At 41.5% G+C, this 22,010-nt stretch overlaps 1 protein-coding gene across 9 annotated transcripts in view; it reads left to right on the forward strand.

Annotated features, from left to right (window-relative positions):
• PDE5A (phosphodiesterase 5A) overlaps positions 1 to 22,010 on the forward strand; it is a 104,551-nt gene that overhangs the window by 9,048 nt on the left and 73,493 nt on the right. For 2 of the 9 annotated variants that reach the window (XM_034442869.3, XM_034442870.3), the window contains exon 1: positions 18,166 to 18,378. The exons of 2 other annotated variants lie outside the window; for them this stretch is intronic. In XM_034442869.3, coding sequence (XP_034298760.1) covers positions 18,278 to 18,378 — 101 coding nt within the window. In that variant the 5' untranslated portion in view covers positions 18,166 to 18,277. Of the gene's footprint in view, positions 1 to 18,165; positions 18,379 to 19,915; positions 20,942 to 22,010 lie in introns of those variants that run through there. 5 more of the 9 variants (XM_087874619.1, XM_034442875.3, XM_034442871.3 and 2 more) reach the window with 5 other exon arrangements.

Genomic DNA, 22,010 nt, shown 5'->3' on the forward strand with positions numbered 1-22,010 from the left:
TGGTTTTAGTGGCAGAAAATACTTTTGCAATACATTTGTATTTGTTTCATTATTTAGCATTTATATCATTATGTGTTTTCTCAAAATTGATAGAGATTTATTCTACACCAAATTTGCAATATTTAAGCGAAGGGTAGCATGTACAAGTTAAGGATCATGTAAGAATGTGTTTACACCCCAAAATGATTTTAGAAATTCTGTTTGGGATCTCCATACTACTAAAGGGCCTTCACAGCAGGGCACCCAGCCCAGGAATTTGCTTCCTAGCATCGTCACAAAGGATAACTGGGTTTTAGCCTCTGCCTTAGTTTTTAAATAAGTTTGAATTGTGATGGATTAAATATACAATGTATTTGATCATAAGACAACTTTTATCATCCAACTTCAACTGACTCATTTGTTTTATTGTGAATGCTAAATACCGCATTAAAATTATAACAGTCCAAACACAAGACTAACAAGCAAACCTAATTCTGAATTGTGATGAGCATAGCCTTGATGAAAAAAGCAGAACGGATGCTACCAAAATGACAACCCTGAAAATATAACATAAAAGCAGAATTTAAGTCAATTATTGGTTTCAAGAAGCATATTACAAAGGAGTAGCATATCCCTCAGAAGTTTATTTCATTACTCTGTTTTCACAATTCATAGTTTTCATAACAATAAAGTAACTATTTTCTGAGTCCCAACAGCATTATTTTAAGCAGTGGCCCAGCTGCATGGCAATAATGGCAAATAGAATTTTAAATTATATTATTTACGCATTCCAAATAGTGCAAGGTCAATTCTACAATAAGCCTTTGTTCTGTTCATCTTTCTATCATCACCTAAACTGCTGTTACTTGGACTCTTCTCTGCACATTGTTTTTGTGCTTTATGGCAGTTTTATATCTAATGCGTCTGGTGTAGAATAGCAATAGACCACTTTTTCCATTACTCCCCTTCCCACCCCTACAAGATCTAGTGCCCATACTTGTATAAGTATGCATTGACACTGATTGGGGAGGGAGGGAGGGAGGGAGCTCTTTCCCTGTGCAATTTATATAATTTCTTGCTAATGGCAAACCCTAATAGTTTTACATTATAATACAGTGTATCTGTTAGCTTAAAGAACATCCAAATTTACTTGTATTTATTTTTTCATTGATGTGCCACATAGTAGGAGACAGGATGTTTGTATCCTTGATACTATTATATTAATTGGAGAAAGTTTTAAGCCTAGGATTAAAGTTTTATTTCTTTGTTAATCTAGTAATTGAGTTAATAAATCCATTGTGAAACACACTTTTAATTTGATGGGCAAACAAAAAATTAAAGGTACATGTATGGGATCATTGATCACCAAAAACAGTAGAGAATTCCTGGACACCTGGCACTCTGACAAATTGGCCCTCAGTAGACACATAGACATAAACAACATCTACATACTGTGCAAAAGAGAGACTCAACAAGCCAACAAGGGATTAAAAAGACCTCCCTACCAGCATTCAACACCCACATGAGCATAGATAAACAACAAGATTAACATCAGACCAACAATCAAGAAGTAAACAATACCCAATCAAGGAATTGCTGAACAACTAACAGTAAAGAGCCCAACTAAAGAATCTTCCAAGACCATTCCCACCAACACTGACAGGGCAAGGCACTAGAATATAAATTGAGAGCAAACCTTATTCCTTACTAGCATGATGTTACTTAGTTTGGATAATGAAAAGTCTTCAAGAAAACAATCAAGCTCAGTGAGCACGAAGGACTCCTCATTTCATCCCTGAGCTACAAATATTCTCCTTGCTAGATAATCCTTTGGATCAAACAGAAGAGATTTCCACCTAAGTAAATAAATATGCATATATTTTCTTAACGATGGATGACAGCCTGTGTACATTTGTACCGATCTGCTACAGGTTCTCTTTATAGATTTTTGCCTGAAGTATAAAGTGTGTAAGTCTTTTCCCCTCAGAGAAAGTCTGTGGAAAGTGATCCGTTATCCAGAAGTTTGTAGCTCTGCTTTATATAATGCAAAAAGGAAGAAAATGCAGATGGATGGCTGTTTACATGTTCCCATCATCGGCAGAGCACATAGCAGACATTCATTGCAAATAGATTTCTAAAGGCGCTAACTATATATAGTTCAAAATGCTTTTAACTTTATTTTAACAAGTACTGAAAATACAAAGGATGGTAGTTTGGCCCAGGCAAACTTGGATATGCAGCATTCTGTAACAAAATACATTGGGAGAGGAACTAATTAGATATTTGTGCTCGCCTTCTATAACTTTAGCTCTTGCTTTTCCAGATGTGTTGTGACCATAGCTCCAAGAATTACTGGCTCTGAATTTTTGAAGCACTGGTTTTAACTTATCTGCAGGGGGCAGGCTAAAGAGTGTAAAACATGACCTTTTCTTTGCATATTCTTTAAGATACAGAAACAATAGAATATAATAAATCAACCTAACCCACCTAAGTAAAGGTAAAGGTTCCCCTGCACATGCGTACTAGTCGTTATAGGGGCAGTTCTAGGGGCGGTGTTCATCTCTGTTTCTAAGAAGAACCAGCGCTGTCCAAAGACATCTCCGTGGTCATGTGGCCAGCATGACTCAATGCCAAAAGCGCATGGAGCGCTGTTACCTTCCCACCAAAGTGGTTCCTATTTTTCTACTGCTAGGTTGGCAGAAGCTGGGACAAGTAACGTGAGCTCACCCCATTAGGTGGCACTAGGGATTCAACCTGCTGAACTGCCGATCTTCTGATCGACAAGCTCAGCGTCTTAACCACTGAGCCACACTACTTCCTTATAATCGTACATAAATGCATGCCTTGTAGCTCCCTCTGAGTAGGTTTTATGTCAATGAGAAGAAAACCAATACAACTCTCCACCAACTAAGTAATACTGAACTCTATCCCATTGATTCTTCAGGCTGTGGAATCCAGAAGTGATTTTGAAGAGGTAGACCATGGGTGCACTTGCTATATCACCGTAATTCCGCTCCTTATACATATCTTACTCCCAGTTCAATTAATGGTTACTATTAACTAGCTATTCCCCATTTCTTCAGTTTTTTAAAATGTGGAGATCTGGACTTGTTTATTTTGACAGGAAAGTGCACATACAGTATGAAGAATCATTCTTTTCCACTTCCTTGAGATTCTCAAGAAAATATTGGTAACAGCCTTAACCACTTCCAGCAATAAAATCATCCCAAAAGCACCACCAAGAGAAAATCAATAGAAATACTGAAGCACTCTAAACATATGGAAGAGGATAGAAGATACTTTAGGAGAGAAGAATGTTTTTAAGGAATTGCAAGCATTTACAACAGAGCAACCAAAGTGATATATAAGTGTATCATTCCGACCATACATTATAATAGAAATTTTGTTTTATATGGTCTTTTCAGCCCCCCAAATATTAGGATTTAGGATAGTTTAATTGTTTTAATTTAATTTATTCAGTTTAGACTTCCAACTGACTCTAGACAGTACATAATACAATTAGATAGAACAAAAATTAAAATATTTATTTATTAAGCTTTTATGTTACCCATCTCCCCTAGAGGTGACTCAGGGTGGTTTACAGATTTTAAAACAAGTAAAAATTAGTTAAAAAATTAAAACAACACAGAACTGAAATATTAATAACAACTATACTAAAACCGAACTAGGGCAACTAAGAGTCAGATGGGATGGGGATGAGGTCTTCTTACCCGATCAGCCACTTCCAGTGGTGAATACCTCCCTTGGAGCCCCAACTCAGCTGGCAAACCCAGATTTTGATACCCTTCTAAAACACCAAAAGGGAGGGGGTAGTTCTCCAGTGGTAAAATATTCTACAGAGATGGGACAGTAAAAAAAGCTCTTCTCCTTGACCATACGTGGCGCAATTCCTTAGCAGATGAGATCAGTAGCAGGCCTCTCTCGCTGGTATGAGTGGAGCAGACTTGTCCCACCATGAAGAGACGGCTCCTCAAATACCCTGGACCAGTGGTGGAATTCAATTTTTTTTACTACTGATTCTGTGGGCGTGCCTTGGTGGGTGTGGTGTTGCTTGGTGGGCGTGGCTTTGTGGGCGTGGTAGGGGAAGGATACTGCAAAATCTCCATTCCCACACCACTCCAGGGGAAGGATAGTGCAAAATCCCCATTTCCTCCCCACTTCTGGGGAAGGATATTGCATCTCCATTCCAACCCCACTCTGGGGCCAGCCAGAGATGTTATTTGCTGGTTCTCTGAACTACTCAAAATTTCTGCTACCGGTTCTCCAGAACCTGTCAGAACCTGCTGAATAGCACCCCTGCCCTGGACCCATGCCATGTAGGGCTTTAAAGGCAAAGGAATATCATAATTAGAAAGGAATTAAAAAGAAATAAAGATGAAGAACCAATGGCAAGTCCAGTTAACACAAGAATAACCCCAAACAAATCTGATCCTAGTCCAAGGCCTAGGAGATCAGCCAGGCTTTTAAGACTTTCTAGAATGTCACCAGGGTCTGGATATCGGGGACAACCTCATCCCAAAGGGCAGGCTCTGCAACAGAAAAAACATGCATCCTGGATTCCAATAGATGGACACTGTTTAATTGAAGGGACTGGAGCATGCCAATTCTGCCAGTTCATAGTGGCTGCAACTATGCATATAACAACAAGCTACATTCCAAGAACATTATCTTCACTGTCTTGCTTTTGTTTTTACTGTATTTCCAGGTATTTGGTACTGTGAAATTAGAGAGCCAAAACACTTCTGAAAATCCAAATGTGATATTTCTGGAGGTATTTTTGGGAGGAGGGGGTATTTTAAATGGGAGAAGTAGATTTATAATTTGTTGGGGAAAATTATAATTTCACTTTTAAAGTGGTTTGGTAAATACAAACTGTTAGTATACTAATACTGGAATCTTACAGGTCTCCAACTAGTACTAAGTAGTTATAGCAACAAGAATCTCTTGAATAAAGCTTCTTTTCATGCTTGGTAACATTCCTGACTTCAAACTTCCATTTATAATATAACTTAATATATTCTTGTCACACAAAAACTCAATAAGCAAATCCTTACTATTGTTTAACACAATACATGTAAGGTTTGGCTCAAAGTCGAAGCCCAGAATTCTGTTTGTAATCATAAAATGGCCTATTTAACTTTTTTTGGGCACATATAATAACCTGTTTTATATCAAAACAGAACTTGTATAAACTTCTGTGCTTTTTCAACTTACTTTTGTCGCTTTAAAATAAATTGAATGCACTATATTGCATTTTGCTCCCAGACAAGGTGTCTGGTTCCCTAGCTGTTTATGTGAAATAATCCAGCATATTTTTGAAAGTAAATTTCTTCACTGTTTAAAAAAGCCATCATTTAAAGAAAAGTGAGAATCCTTAAAACATTGCTGAACGAGCCACCTAGAGTCCAAGATCTTTGCATTTCATTATTCGGAGGCAAGCTTTAATCTGAGGTGGTGTGTTCTATATGAGTAGAATATGGCTTTGAAGTATAAAGGCCACTGATGGTGGTTCCAATGTTAATTTTATATCTCTAACTTGTTGGCACTGGAAAACTTATTTCTCCTCTGCTTCTACAGGTTCTCAATGCCAAATCTGTCCATCCATAGATGATGGTCTGAGGGAGCTGATTACCTTGGGCTACTATCTTATTTTAACAAATAGTGGTAATCTTAGGAAGAATACTTATTGCCTCCTTGAATTTGTGGAGCTGTTTAGTTGACTGTTTTGCTTCAGTCAGTTCCAAATTAGATTGAACTCTGCTGATGCTGTATCCAGACTACATGATTACCTCTCTAGATGGTTTGGAGAGCAGGTGACCATAGTAAGGTGACCATATTTTAACATTGGTAAAGAGGGACATTGTGGGCGTGGCTTATTTTGTGGGCGTGGCTAGCTGGTCATGTGACTGGGTGGGCGTGGCTAGCTGGTCATGTGACCGGGTGGCCATGGCTATGTCAATAGGGTAAGGTGAACAGATTTTAACATTGGTAAGAAGGACACCATTGTGGGCGTGGCTTATTGTGTGGGCGTGGCTTGGAGGCCATGTGACTGGGTGGGCGTGGCTATCTTGTCCTATCTTGTCATCATGGTGAAGAGAAGCAGTTGTGAAATGAGTGACATGGTTGTTAAGAATGCTGCATGGGCATAAATGTGAGGATGGTCATAAGTGTGAGGACCAGTCAAAAGTGCGAGGACCTGTCAGAAATGACTTTTTTCAGCTCTCTGGTTAGTCCTTTTGTGCATATGGACTACTCAGAGGGCTGAAAAAAGTCATTTCTGACAGGTCCTCGCACTTTTGACTGGTCCTCACACTTATGACCATCCTCACATTTATGCCCATGCAGCATTCTTAACAACCATGTCACTCATTTCACAACTGCTTCTCTTCACCATGATGACAAGATAGGGCAAAAATGTAAAATGTGAGGACAGTCATAAGTTCGAGGACTGGTCAAAAGTGTGAGGACCAGTCAAAAATAACTTTTTCAGCCCTCTGAGTAGTCCATATGCATTAAAGGATTACAGCAATAGAGAGGGATGAAGGAATGGAAATTAGAGTAGGAGTGAGGGTAAGAGAGGGAGGAAGAGAGGAGGAGAAGGAGAAAGAAAGAGGAAGTAGGGAGGAGAAAAAGAGGGTGGGGGGAAGAGAAAGTAAGAAGGAAAGAAAAGAGAGAGGTGGTAGGTTTGAGGAGAAAGATTGCTGTACAATAAAAAAGATGAAAGGGAAGAAAGCCAACCCCAAGCAAATATAAAGATATTAAGATAAAGAATGAATTGTTAAACTTTAAAGAATAAAAGAGAACAAATATGAATAAATAGCAATAATTAGAAACACACATACAAACATACAATGTATTTTCTTTGAACAGAATATTTGGCTGGTTCACAAATTTAAACAGCGTTTAGTCATTTCAATTAAATTTACAATCTCTATATTTCCTTTTTGCCATATTTATTCCTCATCTATTTTTTAAAAAAACCAATATTACCCTTCATCCTCATCTCTAATCTTAATCAAATTCAATTTTTCCCTTCTATTCTATATTATACCCCTTCCCATTGTCATCTATTTTTATATCCATCCTCACATTGTTTAATTATGTAATTATGTAATACAGTTGTTTAATACAAATTCAACATTTTAATATAAATCAATTAGTTATAAAACTATCTTTTTTGTATATTAATCAATATGAACATGAATATTCCAATTATTTCCATGCAATCCAATTTCTTACAAATCAATTAATTATATTTACCAATAATAATAAACCAAATAATTTCTCCCATATATTCCTCCGAACCACAACTTAACCATTTCTGCTTTCAACACAATATACAATTAATAGTATCTCAATTATTACAATTCCCTAGTTAAATACAGCTTTTTTTCCTTTGTGTTTTAAAATCTTGAACTCTCCTCCTAAATTTCCCATTGTTTGCAGTTTTTCACCTACCTTTTTTGGGGAGGAAAAATAAAAATAAAAATAAATCTCTCTCTGCCTCATTTTGTCACACTGCACCAAAGACCCTGGTTTCGGTTTCATTTCTGAAGCTTAGCTAGGGGGAAAAAAAACTGCTTTACACTGATTGCCTGTAGGGCGGCCCTTTGAAGCCCCGGGCAAGAGTTTAAACAGTTTTTTTTTCTTCTAGCCATCAGCTGGGGCTCAAGAAAAATCGGGACTTTTTTGAAACGCCGCGGGACGCGGGACAAATTGCTCAAAAGCGGGACTGTCCCGCCAAAAGCGGGACGTCTGGTCACCTTAGACCATAGGAAATCAACTGATTAATTGTATTTGGTTTTCATGGTGAAACATTAAAAAAAAAATACATGCAGGAATGAAGCTGTAACTGTCTTCATATATTTGTAGTGTTCCCTTATAGCAGTGATGGGTAACCTTTTTGCCATCGCGTGCCAAAAGCAGATAGAGTGCAGGGATCGCACATGTGCCCACACCCATAATTCTATGCACCCTTGCCCCCTGCATGTGCACGTGACCCCCCCCACGCTCCCCACACTTTCGGCATGTGATGGCATGGCGGGCCCGTTTTCCACCCTCTCCAGGCTCCAGAGCCTTTCTAGGAGCCTGGGGAGGGTGAAAATGGCCTCCTCCCCCCCCCAAGGCCCTCCGGATGTCAGAAATGGCCCGTTTGCTGACTTCCGGTGGGATCAGGCCTGTTTTTTGCTCTCCCCAGGCTCCAGAGCCTTTCTAGGAACCTGGAGAGAGCGAAAAAAGGGCCTTCCCCATCCTCCCAGGCTCTCTAGAGGCCGGAAACAACCTGTTTCCCTACTTCTGGTAGGCCCAGAAGGCCTGAAAATTAGCTAGCTGGCACGCATGCATGCCAGAGCTGAGCTCATGTGCCCACGAATATGGCTCCACGTGCCACCTGTGGCATACATGCCATAGATTCACCATCATGGTCTTATGGTATCCGATTTAACTCTGAATTGTTTGAAACCACACTAAGATTTAAGATTGCCGGTTAGATAGCCATTTTAGGACACAGATATGGGCTGATCAATGTGAAAAAATAGCCTGTCAGCATTACAGATTTTTATTCTATTGTCCAAGATATTCACCTATCATCTCAGTCACTTCTTATTTGTATCATGACAAATGTTTCCGCCAGCCAGAGACTTCATTGCTAATGCTTCATTATTCAATAACAAAATGCATATACATGGAAAATCTTTGAGGAACAACGAAAATATATATTTTTTTGCATTCATTTGTAAGAAGGTAATGCAATAAATACATCAAAGTACTTCTAATGTACAATGGGATTTATAGGTCTCTTGGGCCAGGCAATACATTCCAGTTTTAATGGAAAGTGCCAGAAATGAAACATTTACGTTTTGTCTCTGACTTTATTCGTTTAGGTGCAGTGCAAACTGATGTTAGAAACTGCAGGGATTTTTTTGTGGGGGAGGCGAAATCGTTAAGTGCAATTGATACTGTTTGGTTTGAATTTTGGCTCAGTATACCTTTACCATTCCCCCTAAAATCAGGAATCATTTTACCTGGCACTAATAAGAAAAATAGTAACAGCAAACAAGAAAGTTCAAATTTGCTATCCAGATGCCTGCCTTAATTATTCCTTAACATGGGATCAGTGCTGGAGACTATTAGAGCTTAAGAACGACTAGAAATCTCTCTCTCTTAATGCAGGATGATTAAATTCTCCATAGGCAAGGATAAGGATAGTATCACAAAAGAGCAAGAGAAGGAAAGTGAATTCAGTATTTTTCCTAAACAAAAATTGATCACACTAAATGAGTGGAAATAAGTCATGTGTCGACTAAATGGAGTCAATATGGACTACTAAAAATAAAATTTTGCTTAACAGGCTTCTTGTGAAAAAAATTAATCAGAAACAGCAAAAGCAATAAAAAAGTATATCTTTTTTTTAAAAAAAATCCTGATTAAGCATATTTATTTATTTATTTATTTATTTATTTATTTAATCATATTTGTATACCACCCTACTCCCGAAGGACTCAGGGCGGTGAACAGCCAAGATAAAATACAAAGACATACAAAAGTTAAAAAACTATTAAAAACAGATTAAATAATTTAGGCTCAAAAGACAAATTTAAGACATCCAATTTATCTAAAAACATTTAAAACCCAATTTAAAAGGGAGAGTTAGGCCGGACCAGCCTGTTGGAATAAAAATGTTTTTAGGGCGCGGCGGAAGATGCGTAAGTCTTGGATCCTCCGTATCTCCGGGGGGAGCTCGTTCCAGATGGCAGGTGCCCCACAGAGAAGGCTCTCCCCCTGGGGGCCACCAGTCGACATTGTTTGGCTGACGGCACCCTGAGGAGCCCCTCTCTATGGGAGCAAACTGGTCGGTGAGAGGCTACTGGTGGTAGAAGGCGGTCTCGTAAGTACCCTGGTCCTGAGCCATGGAGCGCTCTAAAGGTGGTAACCAAAACCTTGAAGCGCATCCAGAAGACCACTGGGAGCCAGTGCAGCTTGCGCAGGAGGGGGGTCAGATGGGAGCGCCACATCGCTCCCGTCATCACCCGCGCGGCCGCATTCTGGACCAGTTGGAGCCTCCGGGTGCTCCTCAAGGGGAGCCCCATGTAGAGAGCATTGCAATAGTCCAGGCGTGAGATGACAAGAGCGTGAGTGACCGTGCATAACGAGTCCCGATCCAGAAAGGGACGCAACTGGCGAATCAGGCGAACCTGATAAAAAGTCCTCCTGGCCACGGCCGCCATATGCTCTTCTAAAGACAGCTGTGAGTCCAGGAGGACGCCCAAGTTGCGAACCCCATCTGTGGGGGCCAACGACTCGCCCCCAATAGTCAGAGATGGCGCCAACTGACTATATCGGGACGTTGGAAACCACAGCCACTCGGTCTTGGATGGGTTGAGCCTGAGCCTGTTCCTCCCCATTCAGATCCGTATGGCCTCCAGGCACCGGGACATCACCTCAAGGGCATCATTGGGGTGGTCTGGGGTGGAGATGTACAGCTGGGTGTCATCAGCGTACTGATGGTACTTCACCCCAAAACCACGGATGATCTCACCCAGCAGCTTCACATAATTGTTGAACAGAAGGGGCGAGAGGACCGATCCTTGTGGCACCCCACATACAAGGGGCCTTGGGGTCGACCTCTGCCCCCCTGTCAACACAGACTGCGACTGGTCGGAGAGAAAGGAGGAGAACCACTGTAAAACAGTGCCCCCCACCCCCACCCCTTCCAACCGGTGCAGCATGATACCATGGTCGATGGTATCAAAAGCCGCTGAGAGGTCTAATAGGACCAGGACAGAGGAGCAACCCCTGTCCCGAGCCCTCCAGAGATCATCAACCAATGCGACCAATGCCGTTTCCGTGCTGTACCCAGGCCTGAAGCCCGACTGGAATGGATCTAGATAAGTCGATTCATCCAGGTACTGAGGCAGCTGTCGTGCAACCACACTCTCAACAACCTTCGCAACAAAGCGAAGGTTGGAGACAAGACGATAATTTGCTAACACAGCCGGGTCCAGGGAGGGCTTCTTGAGGAGGGGCCTCACCACCGCTTCTTTCAGGGCGGCGGGAAAGACACCCTCACTCAAAGAAGCATTTATAATCCCCTGGAGCCAGCCTCGTGTAACCTCCCGGGAGGCCAGTACCAGCCAGGAGGGACACGGGTCCAATAACATGTGGCCGCACTCAGTCTGCTCAGTATCCTGTCCACGCTTTCGGGAGTCACAGGATCAAACTCTTCCCATATAATATTCTCAATTGACCAATTGATTGATGTCCTATCTTTACTCCAGGATCTGAATAGGACAGCCTACAAGTCATTTACTCTTGCTAGTGATTCTTCCCATCGCTAACTATCCTGCTAGATAATGGGTTTCAAAGGTAGTGGCTTGTCAAAATCACCCAGTGAATTTTCTTGATTTGCAGTGCCTTCCTTTCTTGAGTCACTGAAAAAAATGTGTGTCTATGTATTTGTGCATGGTTTCTATGTATTGTGCATGTATTCTATGTATTTCTGCTCATGTGATATTTGCTGTTGCTGCAGCATTTGTGCATTTGTTGGTCAGATATTGGAAAAAAGACAACAGTGAAGGACAAATCACTTTGTATTGCCTAGTTGGCTTTGTGCTCCTTGAACTAGACTGTTGACTTCAGGTCAAATCAGTGGTGGGTTGCTCCCGGTTCTGTCCAGTTCTTGCGAACCAGTAGTAAAAGCGGCAGGAGGCTCCGCCCACCCATCTGGACGTCACAATAGACGATCTGCGCATGCGTAGAAGCTTCTGTGCATGTGCAGAAGCTTCTGTGCATGTGCAAAAGTGTGCGCTCACGAGCAAAGGGATAGTAAACCGCTTCACGCACGTGCACGCTCCCGTTGCAAACTGGTAGTAAAGGTAAGTAGAACCCACTCCTGGGTGGAATAGAGGACATTGTTTTATTGCTATAGTTGAAGATTAGATCTAAAGCCAATTAGACCTAATCTTCAACTATAGCAATAAGTAGGATGATAGAGAAATACAAGAAAATGTTTTTCAACATTTGGGAATTATTTTGTGCTGACTTCTGTACTTCTTTATAATCGGTATACATTAAAGGAGTAAAGACATGATTTAAAATAGAAGCCAATAGATCTAGAAAATCCTGATATGGCTGTCAACCTTATTATGCCATTCTAATTCAGAGGATCAGTATATCTATTCCCCAATTGCTTCCTACCATTGCTCATCAAGTTTAGTGAAACCCAGATAAAACTCCCTTTTCAGGAATACCATTTCTTAAATCCCTTGTATGTCAGGGATATCAGTATGAGCTGCATAGGCACAGTCTTATCAGGAATCCACAGCAAACTGCAGGCCGAAGTTGACAGTCATTTGTTTTGTGTTAAGCCTATGATGGTTGATATCTTTGAACTGCAAACACAGCTGCTAAGCAACTTCCCTTTCACTTTGTTCCCCATATGGACTATGCCCCTTTGAGCTTTTTTCATGTGAATGTGATGTGCTTATTGTAATTAATATTATTGACCGTTTCCTGACTCAAATAATTCAGTTGCCCATTAATTTCATTTTTAGCCAGAACAATCTACAAAAGTTGCTTCACAGTTCTCTTGTGCATCCTTATCACCTTTTTTACTGGCAAGTCTTAGGCACATTATTTAAATTTAAAATGTTTAGCATGTTAAGCACAGGATACCGTAAGATAAATGGGAAATGAATAATAACTTCAGAGTTGTTATTATATTGAGTGCTTTGGAAACTATTGTTGACTGGCTTATCATGTGATTTATACCGTTGTTGCTACTCAACAATTTTCTTTAATAATTCCAATGGCCTTGGTTTTTTGTCAGAATTGTACAACATATTTTGCACCAATAGCCATACCTGGTGTTATGAACCAAATGTAGGCAGAGCCTGAATTAGGCCAAAAATGTAGGTGAAGTCAGGCACAAAAGTTAAATTTGATTTAATTTAAATTTAATATGTCATATTAATATAATCCAATGCAATTGATATGTGCATTTAATGATCCTTTCTATTATACTAAAAATATACTTTGGTGGCAACTTTGAAAGAGGCTCAGACTTACATGGCACTATGATTATAATCAAGATAGCTTGCACAACAAATTATAAATTTGATGTAGCGTATAAAGCCAAAGTAGAAATTTTCCCATAGTAGTTTGCATACTGAAGGTTGTATGCTGCAGGTTCTAAATCCTCAGGCAGAGTTTTTACATTTTGCTAAGTCATGATTTGCTTTAACCACAGTTTTTTTGAATAAACACATTGTTAAATTAAGAGTATAAATCTGAATTAAACAAAGCACACTGGGAATTTATAGCAAATCCCAGACAGGATTGAAGAAGACACTGCAGTGACATTCAATCTCTTCCAGTGGTATCCTTTAAAAGTAAATCAGCAAGAGTGCTCATTTGGAATTCTTTTTAAAATTTCTTACAGGGCTAAAATATTAGGTTGCTGGGGGAGGGGCATTACAGAAAATTAAATGATGGTATTCAAGTAATTATGACTGGCATTGATTAGAGAGTTGGGCAATTGCCTAAAGGCATACAAAAGGCATTGTTCCCTTGCTACCATTTCGTCTCCCCAGTTCCTAAACACTCCTGGCCTGTGGTTAACTTCACTGATATCAACTGTCAAAATGTTGACACCACCACAAGCATTTCTACACCTTGCACACAACCATCACCACAAATGACAGAAATGCAAAATCTGGCATTCAGTCAGTGTTGCACTGCAGTTTGAATGTTTAATGTTAAGTACATTTGTCCAATGATTTCTCAAAAACCATTAAAATTGTTCTCAATAGTGAGATGGATGGATAGCTAGATAGCTAGTTGGATGGATGGAGAGAGAGAGAGAGAGAGAGAGAGAGAGAGAGAGAGAAGCAATAACTGTGAGCTGAGGGTAATTGTACATCTGTCAAGGCACTGCTCTTTGCTGCCCTTTAAATATAAGTTTTTTTAAAATGGCACATTGACAAGGCATTTTAGCAACTACTTTTCAATTAGGAAGGGGAAGAAGCTGTTTTGACCCCATAGGGCTGCAAAAAGAATGCGTTCTGCTCGTAAGTGTTCTAAGGCTTCAGAGTAGCAAAAGGAAAATCACAGTGAGATTTCAAATACACTATAGCCCAACTAGAAATAAATCAGCTTAGCTCTTGACCTCTGCCAGCCTTGTGGATTCATTAGAGGTCTAATGCTGAATTCAAAATCAAGCTGGTTCAAAGGCTTTGTTTGAAAGTATCTATACATCAAAAAGCCTTGCATCTATACTGCACTGAATCTGGTTGTGAAGCTAGGTGAGACACATGTTATTAATTATGGACTTTTTAATATGACAATCTATAATTATGCTCTGTTACTATGTTTGTATAAAAATACAAATCACAGTTGAAAACATAAATGCCAAATCTACCCTGTTAAAGCTTTAATAAAAAAAAATACTTTCTAAGCAGACAATTATTAGGGAGGGTTAGGGAAAGCAATGGTGAACTACTGTACTCTTTAAAAGAAAAAACTCACCAGAACACTTTATGGCAATAACTCAACATGACTCAAATGTGGATACCACCAGCAGAACCCTCCAAGCCAGATGGTAGCCGGCAAGCTACTTGAGGAGAGCAAAGGCTGTGAGAAAAATCCTAAAATAATAAGCCGTTAACAATTAATAGAAAGAGGGAGGAAAACAGTTCATAGTATGAGGAAAGAACATGGGGGTTTCTAACAGGCATCGCTATTGATAAGATTTTATCAACTTTCTTAGAAGTTTCTGAAGAGTAGTCATCCAGGAGTAGTCATAGCTTCCTGGTTGCAAATGCCATTAGAATTATTAACAGTTGAACATTCTGTTTATAGTTAGTGTATTGTGTGTTGATCTTTTATTGTGTTTGGTCTTGAACTATAAATACATTTTGATTGATTACTTTGAAAAAAACAAGAGTTTTACCTGAAATGCTGGACAGCTGCAGCAGGCAGAACTTTTAGATCTGGTGCCAGCATGACTTGGAGAGATACAGAAAACACAACTCTTAACACCTTCTAGTGGGCATAACTACTTTGATAGGCCTAATACTGGGCAAGATTCAGGTGAACTGTCTATGGTTTAAGGCCACATGGACTCTCAATCCCTTTTCTTGCCCATTTTAAGAACCCTGAAAATAGGGGTACCTTAGCAAGCCCTGGCATCCTAGAGAAAGCATTAAGGCTAGGAAAGATTACTTAACATTCAATCAATCGATCAAAAATTTTGCCAAACCTTATTTTTGGAGTTTTAATTACTTGGAGTTTACATAATTACAATGTATAGGATTGGTTTTAACTATTAAAACCATAACAATTTAACTATTAAGAATGCCACTTTCTCTGCTACAGCTTTTCTATCTGGGCAGAAGCAAATGAGTCAAACATTACAGCAACTGTGTAGGAAACCACTCATCACCCTGTGGCTACTGAATATAACCATTCAGTCTTCCCTGGCTAAGTCAACACCACAAGGTCTTCAGCAATGTGACCTGATGAGACTTGAAAGGAAATCGAAAGGATAGAACCCAGAGTACACTCTCTGATCACACAGGGTAGATAGAAACTATTGGCCATAGGTGGCCTCTCAGATAGGGAGGCCTTGTGCCATGTATAGGGCAACCAGAACTTTGAATTCCTTTGAGTGGCAACCAGAGTAACTCAGGAAAACATGTTACATGGGTACTCTGCATTACACCTAGTATCATTTATATAATGTATACTGGGTGAAATGCTCCCGGTTCGGACCGGATCGCCCAATCCGGTAGCGATGGAGGCGGGTGGTTCGGAGAACTGGTAGCAAAAATCCCTGCCCCCTCCCATTGCCCAGCTGAGCCGCACAATTATCAGAGGCTTTTTTTTTTATTTTTAAAAGCATTTTTTCTACAACCTCTTTGGCCGAAAAAATGCTTTTAAAAGTAAAAAAAAAAAGCCTCTGATGATTACGCAGCTCAGCTGGGTTCATTAGAGGCTTTAAAAAAAAAAAAGAAAGCCTCTGCTGATCAGGCAACTCAGCTGCGATTGTCAGAGGCTTTTAAAAGCATTTTTTTAACAACCTCTTCAGCCGAACAGGTTGTAGTAAAAATGGTTTTAAAAGTAAAAAAAAAAAAAGTTGGCCACGCCCATTCAGTCATATTACAAACCCCCACCCCCACCAAGCCACGCTCACAGAACCAGTAGTAACAAATTTTATATTTCACCACTGATGTATATATAATGTCTTCCTAGCCTAGCTGCCACCTACTCTTTGAGTTGAGAGTCTAGAAAGACTCCCACATTGCACCTCAATCCCAAAGAGATGCATGCTATCTCATCCTGGACTAAAGATAAGACACTTTCTGAGATTGGGAATCCAAAACACTTCCGGCCACTAATGTTGTTGGCTGAAGGCTGAATCTGTTTCTCCCTATCTAGATCTTCAAGCTTTCAAACACTGGGCTTTCATAGCTTCATTGGATAGTTCTGGGTCAAGACATGCAATTAAAGATCAATAGCATACCAACAATACCTGAGTTTGAACCCAATCAGTGGTGACTTCATATAGACATTAACGAGAACCAGTGAGACCATCAAGCACTAAGGCCACCTCACCCCCGTACTTCAGTACTCAACTTTTAGACAGTTTCTCCACCTGAAATTATCTCCTGTTGTTTAGTTTGGTCTTTTATATTTAATTTTAGTCCCGTTTTTCCCACTGTGCTCCTAGATTTTTTTTACTAGAGTTTACAGATATCTGCAATTTCAACCATCAGGATAGAGCCATCCACATAGAACGGGTTACTGATGTTTCTTTCTTTAGTTTTAAAGGCATGGATGGGAAGATGGGATAATTCACTTCATTCCAAGAACAGGGGAAGGTGCCTTCTGTGCGCCAGTTGACTTATTGTGTGCTCTCTCCTGGCTAAAGGTAGGCAGCCTTTCTCACCGCTACCTAGAAAGATAGCTAAGAATAGTATTCCTAGTGTATGAGTGACCTGCTTGTGCTTTCTTGGAAATGGAATGCTGCATTAGATGAGTTTAATCCAACAAGAGTTTTGTTGCGCTCTAATGCTGGATAGCAGCCTTTCCCCAGAACTGATCAGGAAAAATTAAAGTAAGAAGAGTTCTTTGGCAACAGGGCAGATGGCTTGGTGGAGCCCCTTTTTACTATATTATTATAGGTTGTTCAGATGAAAGTTTTGTTGTTGTTAGTTGCGAAGTTGTGTCCGAACCATTGCGAACCCATGGACAATGTTCCTCCAGGCCTTCCTGTCCTCTACCATTCTCTGGAGTCCATCTAAGCTCACTCCTACTGCATCAGTGATTCCATTCAGCCACCTCATTCTCTGCCGTCCTCTTCTTCTTTTGTCCTCAATCTTTCCCAGCATTAAGCTCTTCTCCAGTGAGTCCTTCCTTCTCATTAGGTGGCCAAAGTATTTCAGTTTCATTTTCAGGATCTGGCCTTCTAAAGAGCAGTCAGGGTGGATCTCCTCTAGGACTGACCGGTTTGATCGCCTTGCAGTCCAAGGGACTCGCAGGATATGTGAGTCAACAAATTGAAAGATGAAAGTATGAAAGATGAAAGTAGGTGACTACTTTGAAGGATGCCACAGCAGCGTATTTTTTGGATCTGTCAAAAGATTAGATTAGAGAGTTTTTGAGGTCTTTACTCACTTGATGATTTTAATAGTTCAGTATTTAGTTCAGTGAAACTAACAATTCGCGTTCCCCGTGCCTCTAATCGATCCTGGGTGGAGAAAAATCGCTGAACCCAATTTTTCTTCAAGGCACTTTTCCCTTGAATCTAGTTAGTAAAAGGGACCGGGCAGGGGAGAAAGGCAAGGGAAGGGAAGGGGCGGCAGAGGCTCGCCTGCTTGCCGGCAGTACCGCGGAGACTCCTGGAGGGAGCGGCTGCCCGAGTCCCTCCTGGCAAGAGCTACAGCGGGCACCGAGTGAGGGGTGGAGCCGGCCGGATTACACATTAAGGGCTGGCTGGATCCCAGCTCGCCGGGGAGGAGGTGTGGCGTTGGCTTTTCGCCGGCTGCCGCGACCAGGCACCTGGGCAGCCGGACACAAGCGAGCTTTGGGGGTGTGGGGTGTATGTGTGTGTGTGACAGACCAGGGGAGAGATCCCCGGGGCGGGGCGGGGCGGGGACGGGCGTGGGGCGTGACAGCAAATACGGCGGCGAGGAGGAGGCGCCCCGGCAGCGGAGGTGGCCAGACGGGCCTTGCGGCTGCCTCGTGGGGCAAAAGTGAGCAGGCAAGAGACCCGACGATCATGGAAGGCAGCTGCCACCGCCAGCAGGAGGACGCGGTGGAAGCGTGGCTGGACGATCACGGAGACTTTACCCGCTCTTACTTTGTTCGAAAAGCCACCAGGTAAACTCAAGGCACGCAAGCAGCTTCTGGGCGGTGCTGGGGAGGAAAAGGGGGTGGGTGGGAGATGGAGGGGGTGGGTGGAGAACAATTTATTTTCCCCTCCCTTACTTGGAAAAGGAGAAGCGGCAGCAGCAGCGAGGATTTTCCACAAAGCTTGAAAGCAGCAAACAAATAGGCGCTCTGTTGTCGAGGCGCGGAGTTCCGCGTGCAAATAGTTCTCTGGGGTTGCGTGTGATCCAAGGCTGGCCGCTTTTTTACTCTGTGCCCGGCTCCGTTTGAGATCTTTGACTGGGAGAAAAGGCGCACGACCTTTCCCCTTCAAGCGCCTTGTTAGGGACTGCGCGGCAGCGTAAAAGAAAAGAAAAAAAAGAAAAGAAAAAAGTGCAGGCTATACCACGCGCGAAAAACTTAGAAGCTCAGAATTGATGTGTGTTCAACGCTCGAGGCCTCAGTATAACTGGGACTCTCTTCATAGAAAGTGCCCTCAGAATCTGGAAAGGTTCCTTTGCTCACGAGGTTCTCCAGATGTGTTGGACGGCAGCTGGTACCCGAGGCCTGCTGGCTGGGGATAAGCGGGTTGTGCATCCGAAGATGAGCTGAAAACCCATCTCCGAGTCCGAGTAACTCTTATTTTCTAAATTCATCAGGCTGACGATCCCGAGCAAGCAGGTGGGATTTTATAACCGTTCAACGAGTCGACTTTCCATTTAGCTCCTAACCCAAAAAGAGATTGTGTCGAACCCTGATGTAATGGGCTGGCTTGCGATCCAATTCGTTCTTAGTTGCCACCTAGCGTAACATAGAAACCAGATTTTATTTTAGGCTATCCCAGTTTCATGCAATAGTCAATGCAGGATTATCTTCCTAATGGGTAAATGGAAGAAAAATCAGAACCAGAAAGAAAAAGGGAGGAAGAAAAAAGAGTTCGAGAAAGGGGAAAAAAAACTTTTTTGTTAGTGTAGGAAGTTTTCTGCTTGGCCACAGGCTCACTAGCATTTTGATGGATAGAACAAACGACCTTGAAGATGGTAACTGTCCTACAGCAAAGGGGAGCCGCTAAAGCTTTTCAGTATTGGGGGCATCTATCTACCTTGCCCAGAAAGAAGGCAAAGCCAGGGAGAGCCAACAACGCATCAAAGCTATTAGTCACGAATAGAGCTTCCATGTGCTGAGGCAGTGGATAGCTGAAAGCCAAATGCTAGATCGGACCTTTGCCCTTTCCTCGAAAGCATCATAGCAGGCTGGGTCCATGGAAGCGGATCCACCTATTTTGGGGGGGGGGAGAAGGACAAAGGGCAGCATCGCACCGCTGGTAGCAAAAAGCTGAAGGATGTTTGTGATCATTTAGGAGCCGGAGCAATAAAGAAAGATGCTGTGGCTGAGAAGCTGCGATGCGACAGTAGGTGTGTGTGTGTGTGTGTGGCGATCTCCACTTCCTTGGCGTACTTTTGGGAGCTCAGCTCTTGTGGGGTTGGGGGGGCGGGTGAGAGTTGTTATCCCGAAAGGAGCCGTTTGCGAAAGAGGCGCGGCCGCCCTCGGCCGCCAGGAGGCAGCGCTGCACCGCAGCGGCTCCAAGTAGGCCAGGGCAAGAAGTTATCAGCCGAGGGTGGGGCTGCGTGGGGGGGGGGGGGAGAGAACTGAGAAGAGGGCTCGGGTAGAGTTTCGTAGAGATCCAAAGCGGAGATCCAAGGAGCTCGCCTGGATTTCTTTACCTCCAGTTGGACATGCTGCCTTTTGGAGACAAAACCAGGTACTTCGGCGCTGAGGATTTGGCTGGCGCGACTTCAGCTATTTTTAGAGAGGGAGTCAGGTTTCAGTTCGGGATAGTTTTCGTTCGAAAGAAAACGGGTGAAGGCGGGCGCAAGGAGAGCAACGCTCTTGGGTGGCTTTGGCGGGGAGAAAGCAGCGCGAACAAAGCCAAAGGAAGTCTTCCGGCCGTAGCGGAGCCCACCTTCTGATCGCCTCTAGGCTCCCCCTCTCCAGCGGCTGCCACCATCTGCTCCAGCCCCCTTGGCTTTCCCGACCACTTAATGGAGATGGATGGGGTTTGAATGACTTTGACGCCAATGTGCCTCTCCATCTGAGATGGTGTGGTAAGACGAGAGGTTTCCATTAATTATTGACTGGCAGGTTGCCCGGGTCACTTGCCTTCCCGAAGCCCATCTGCGGCAAAGGAAATCCCTTCCCTTTGCCCCTACTTTGCCTACTGTCCTTTCAAAAGGAAAACAGAATTGAAGCAGGTATCATGGATGCCCTCTTCTCTCTCTAAGAGGGATCTGAAACAAAAACCCAGAATGGAACAAAACCCGCCACAGGTATCCCACACTTATCCTACAGCACTTTCCTCATTTAAGAACCTGCACTCTTGTACATAATTTGCAGTTTCTCCCAGCCCAGAGCATTTAAATATATATATATATATATATTGAAGACAAATGTAACAGATATAGTCGAAGTTACTGTCCCATAGGATTTGGTATTGGAGGGATGGGTAATTGAACTGAGCAAGAGGAAAAGAAGGAAAATGCTTGAAACCAGCATTGCAAAATGCTGGTGTTTTAGAGTAAGTATGTCATATATACGCTTTTAAAAATATAAACATTAATCAAAACTGAGTAGCATGCCATCTAAAAATTAATGATTTGTTACAAGCTAGAATGTAGACATGAATTTTTTTGTTACTGCTGCATGTTCCAGGGCCCAGATTTCATGCACAATAGTACATATTATAAATTATAACATTTGCAGGCTATAACTACAAACACGGAGAAGGATGTTCTTTGGTTTAATGTCAGTTAAATATGAAATGCACCCTATTATATTAATAAGTATATATCTTTTCTATACATTACTTCCGATGTCCACAGTGTTGCTATATTCCAACAAATATTATGTAGTTTATGTGGCAATGGCTATTATTAGTGTATGCATAATAGCTAGGGTAGCAGATTTTGATTGGTATATTAATTGATGGAATGTTAGTTCATTAATGAGTGAGGAATATTTTTTAATCACTGAATTTCATGGACACGCTTGTCATATTTAATTAGACTATTACAGCTGTATGGAATGAATATTAAATACTATAGATATCTTTCTTTCTAAAAATAGGCACATTTTGTTACAGTTCTTCCAGTATTTGCAATAGTGGCAATAAGGTAATGTAATAATTTCATCTAATTTATGGATTACCTAAAAGATAACAATTCATGAACTGAAAAATCTTTATTATTAGTTGTAATTATGCCACTTTGGTATACTGCTTATACTGTTATACAAGAGAATCAAGTGTCAGATTTTGTATTTGTGCTAGTATTTTTTAACGTACAATTGTATATATAGGTATGTGTGTGTCATTCATGGCTGTTCACCGCCCTGAGTCCTTCGGGAGAAGGGTGGTATATAAATTTAAATATTAAATTAAATTAAATTATTAAATTCTTTTAAAAATTGACCGAGAAGATCCATTTATACCAGTTTTGAGAAATATCAGTGTTTCAAACAAATAACTTCATATATGCAGTGACCCCTGAATACAAATCCTTACTGTCATGTAAAAAGTGTGAGGAACACAATCTTATGCATGTGATTTTATTATGTTCTATATTAGTTTGCAGTATAAGAAGCTAAAA

The sequence above is a fragment of the Pantherophis guttatus genome, chromosome 8 (genome assembly GCF_059756535.1).
Source record: "Pantherophis guttatus breed Tessera chromosome 8, ASM5975653v1, whole genome shotgun sequence".
NCBI classification, from domain to species: domain Eukaryota; kingdom Metazoa; phylum Chordata; class Lepidosauria; order Squamata; family Colubridae; genus Pantherophis; species Pantherophis guttatus.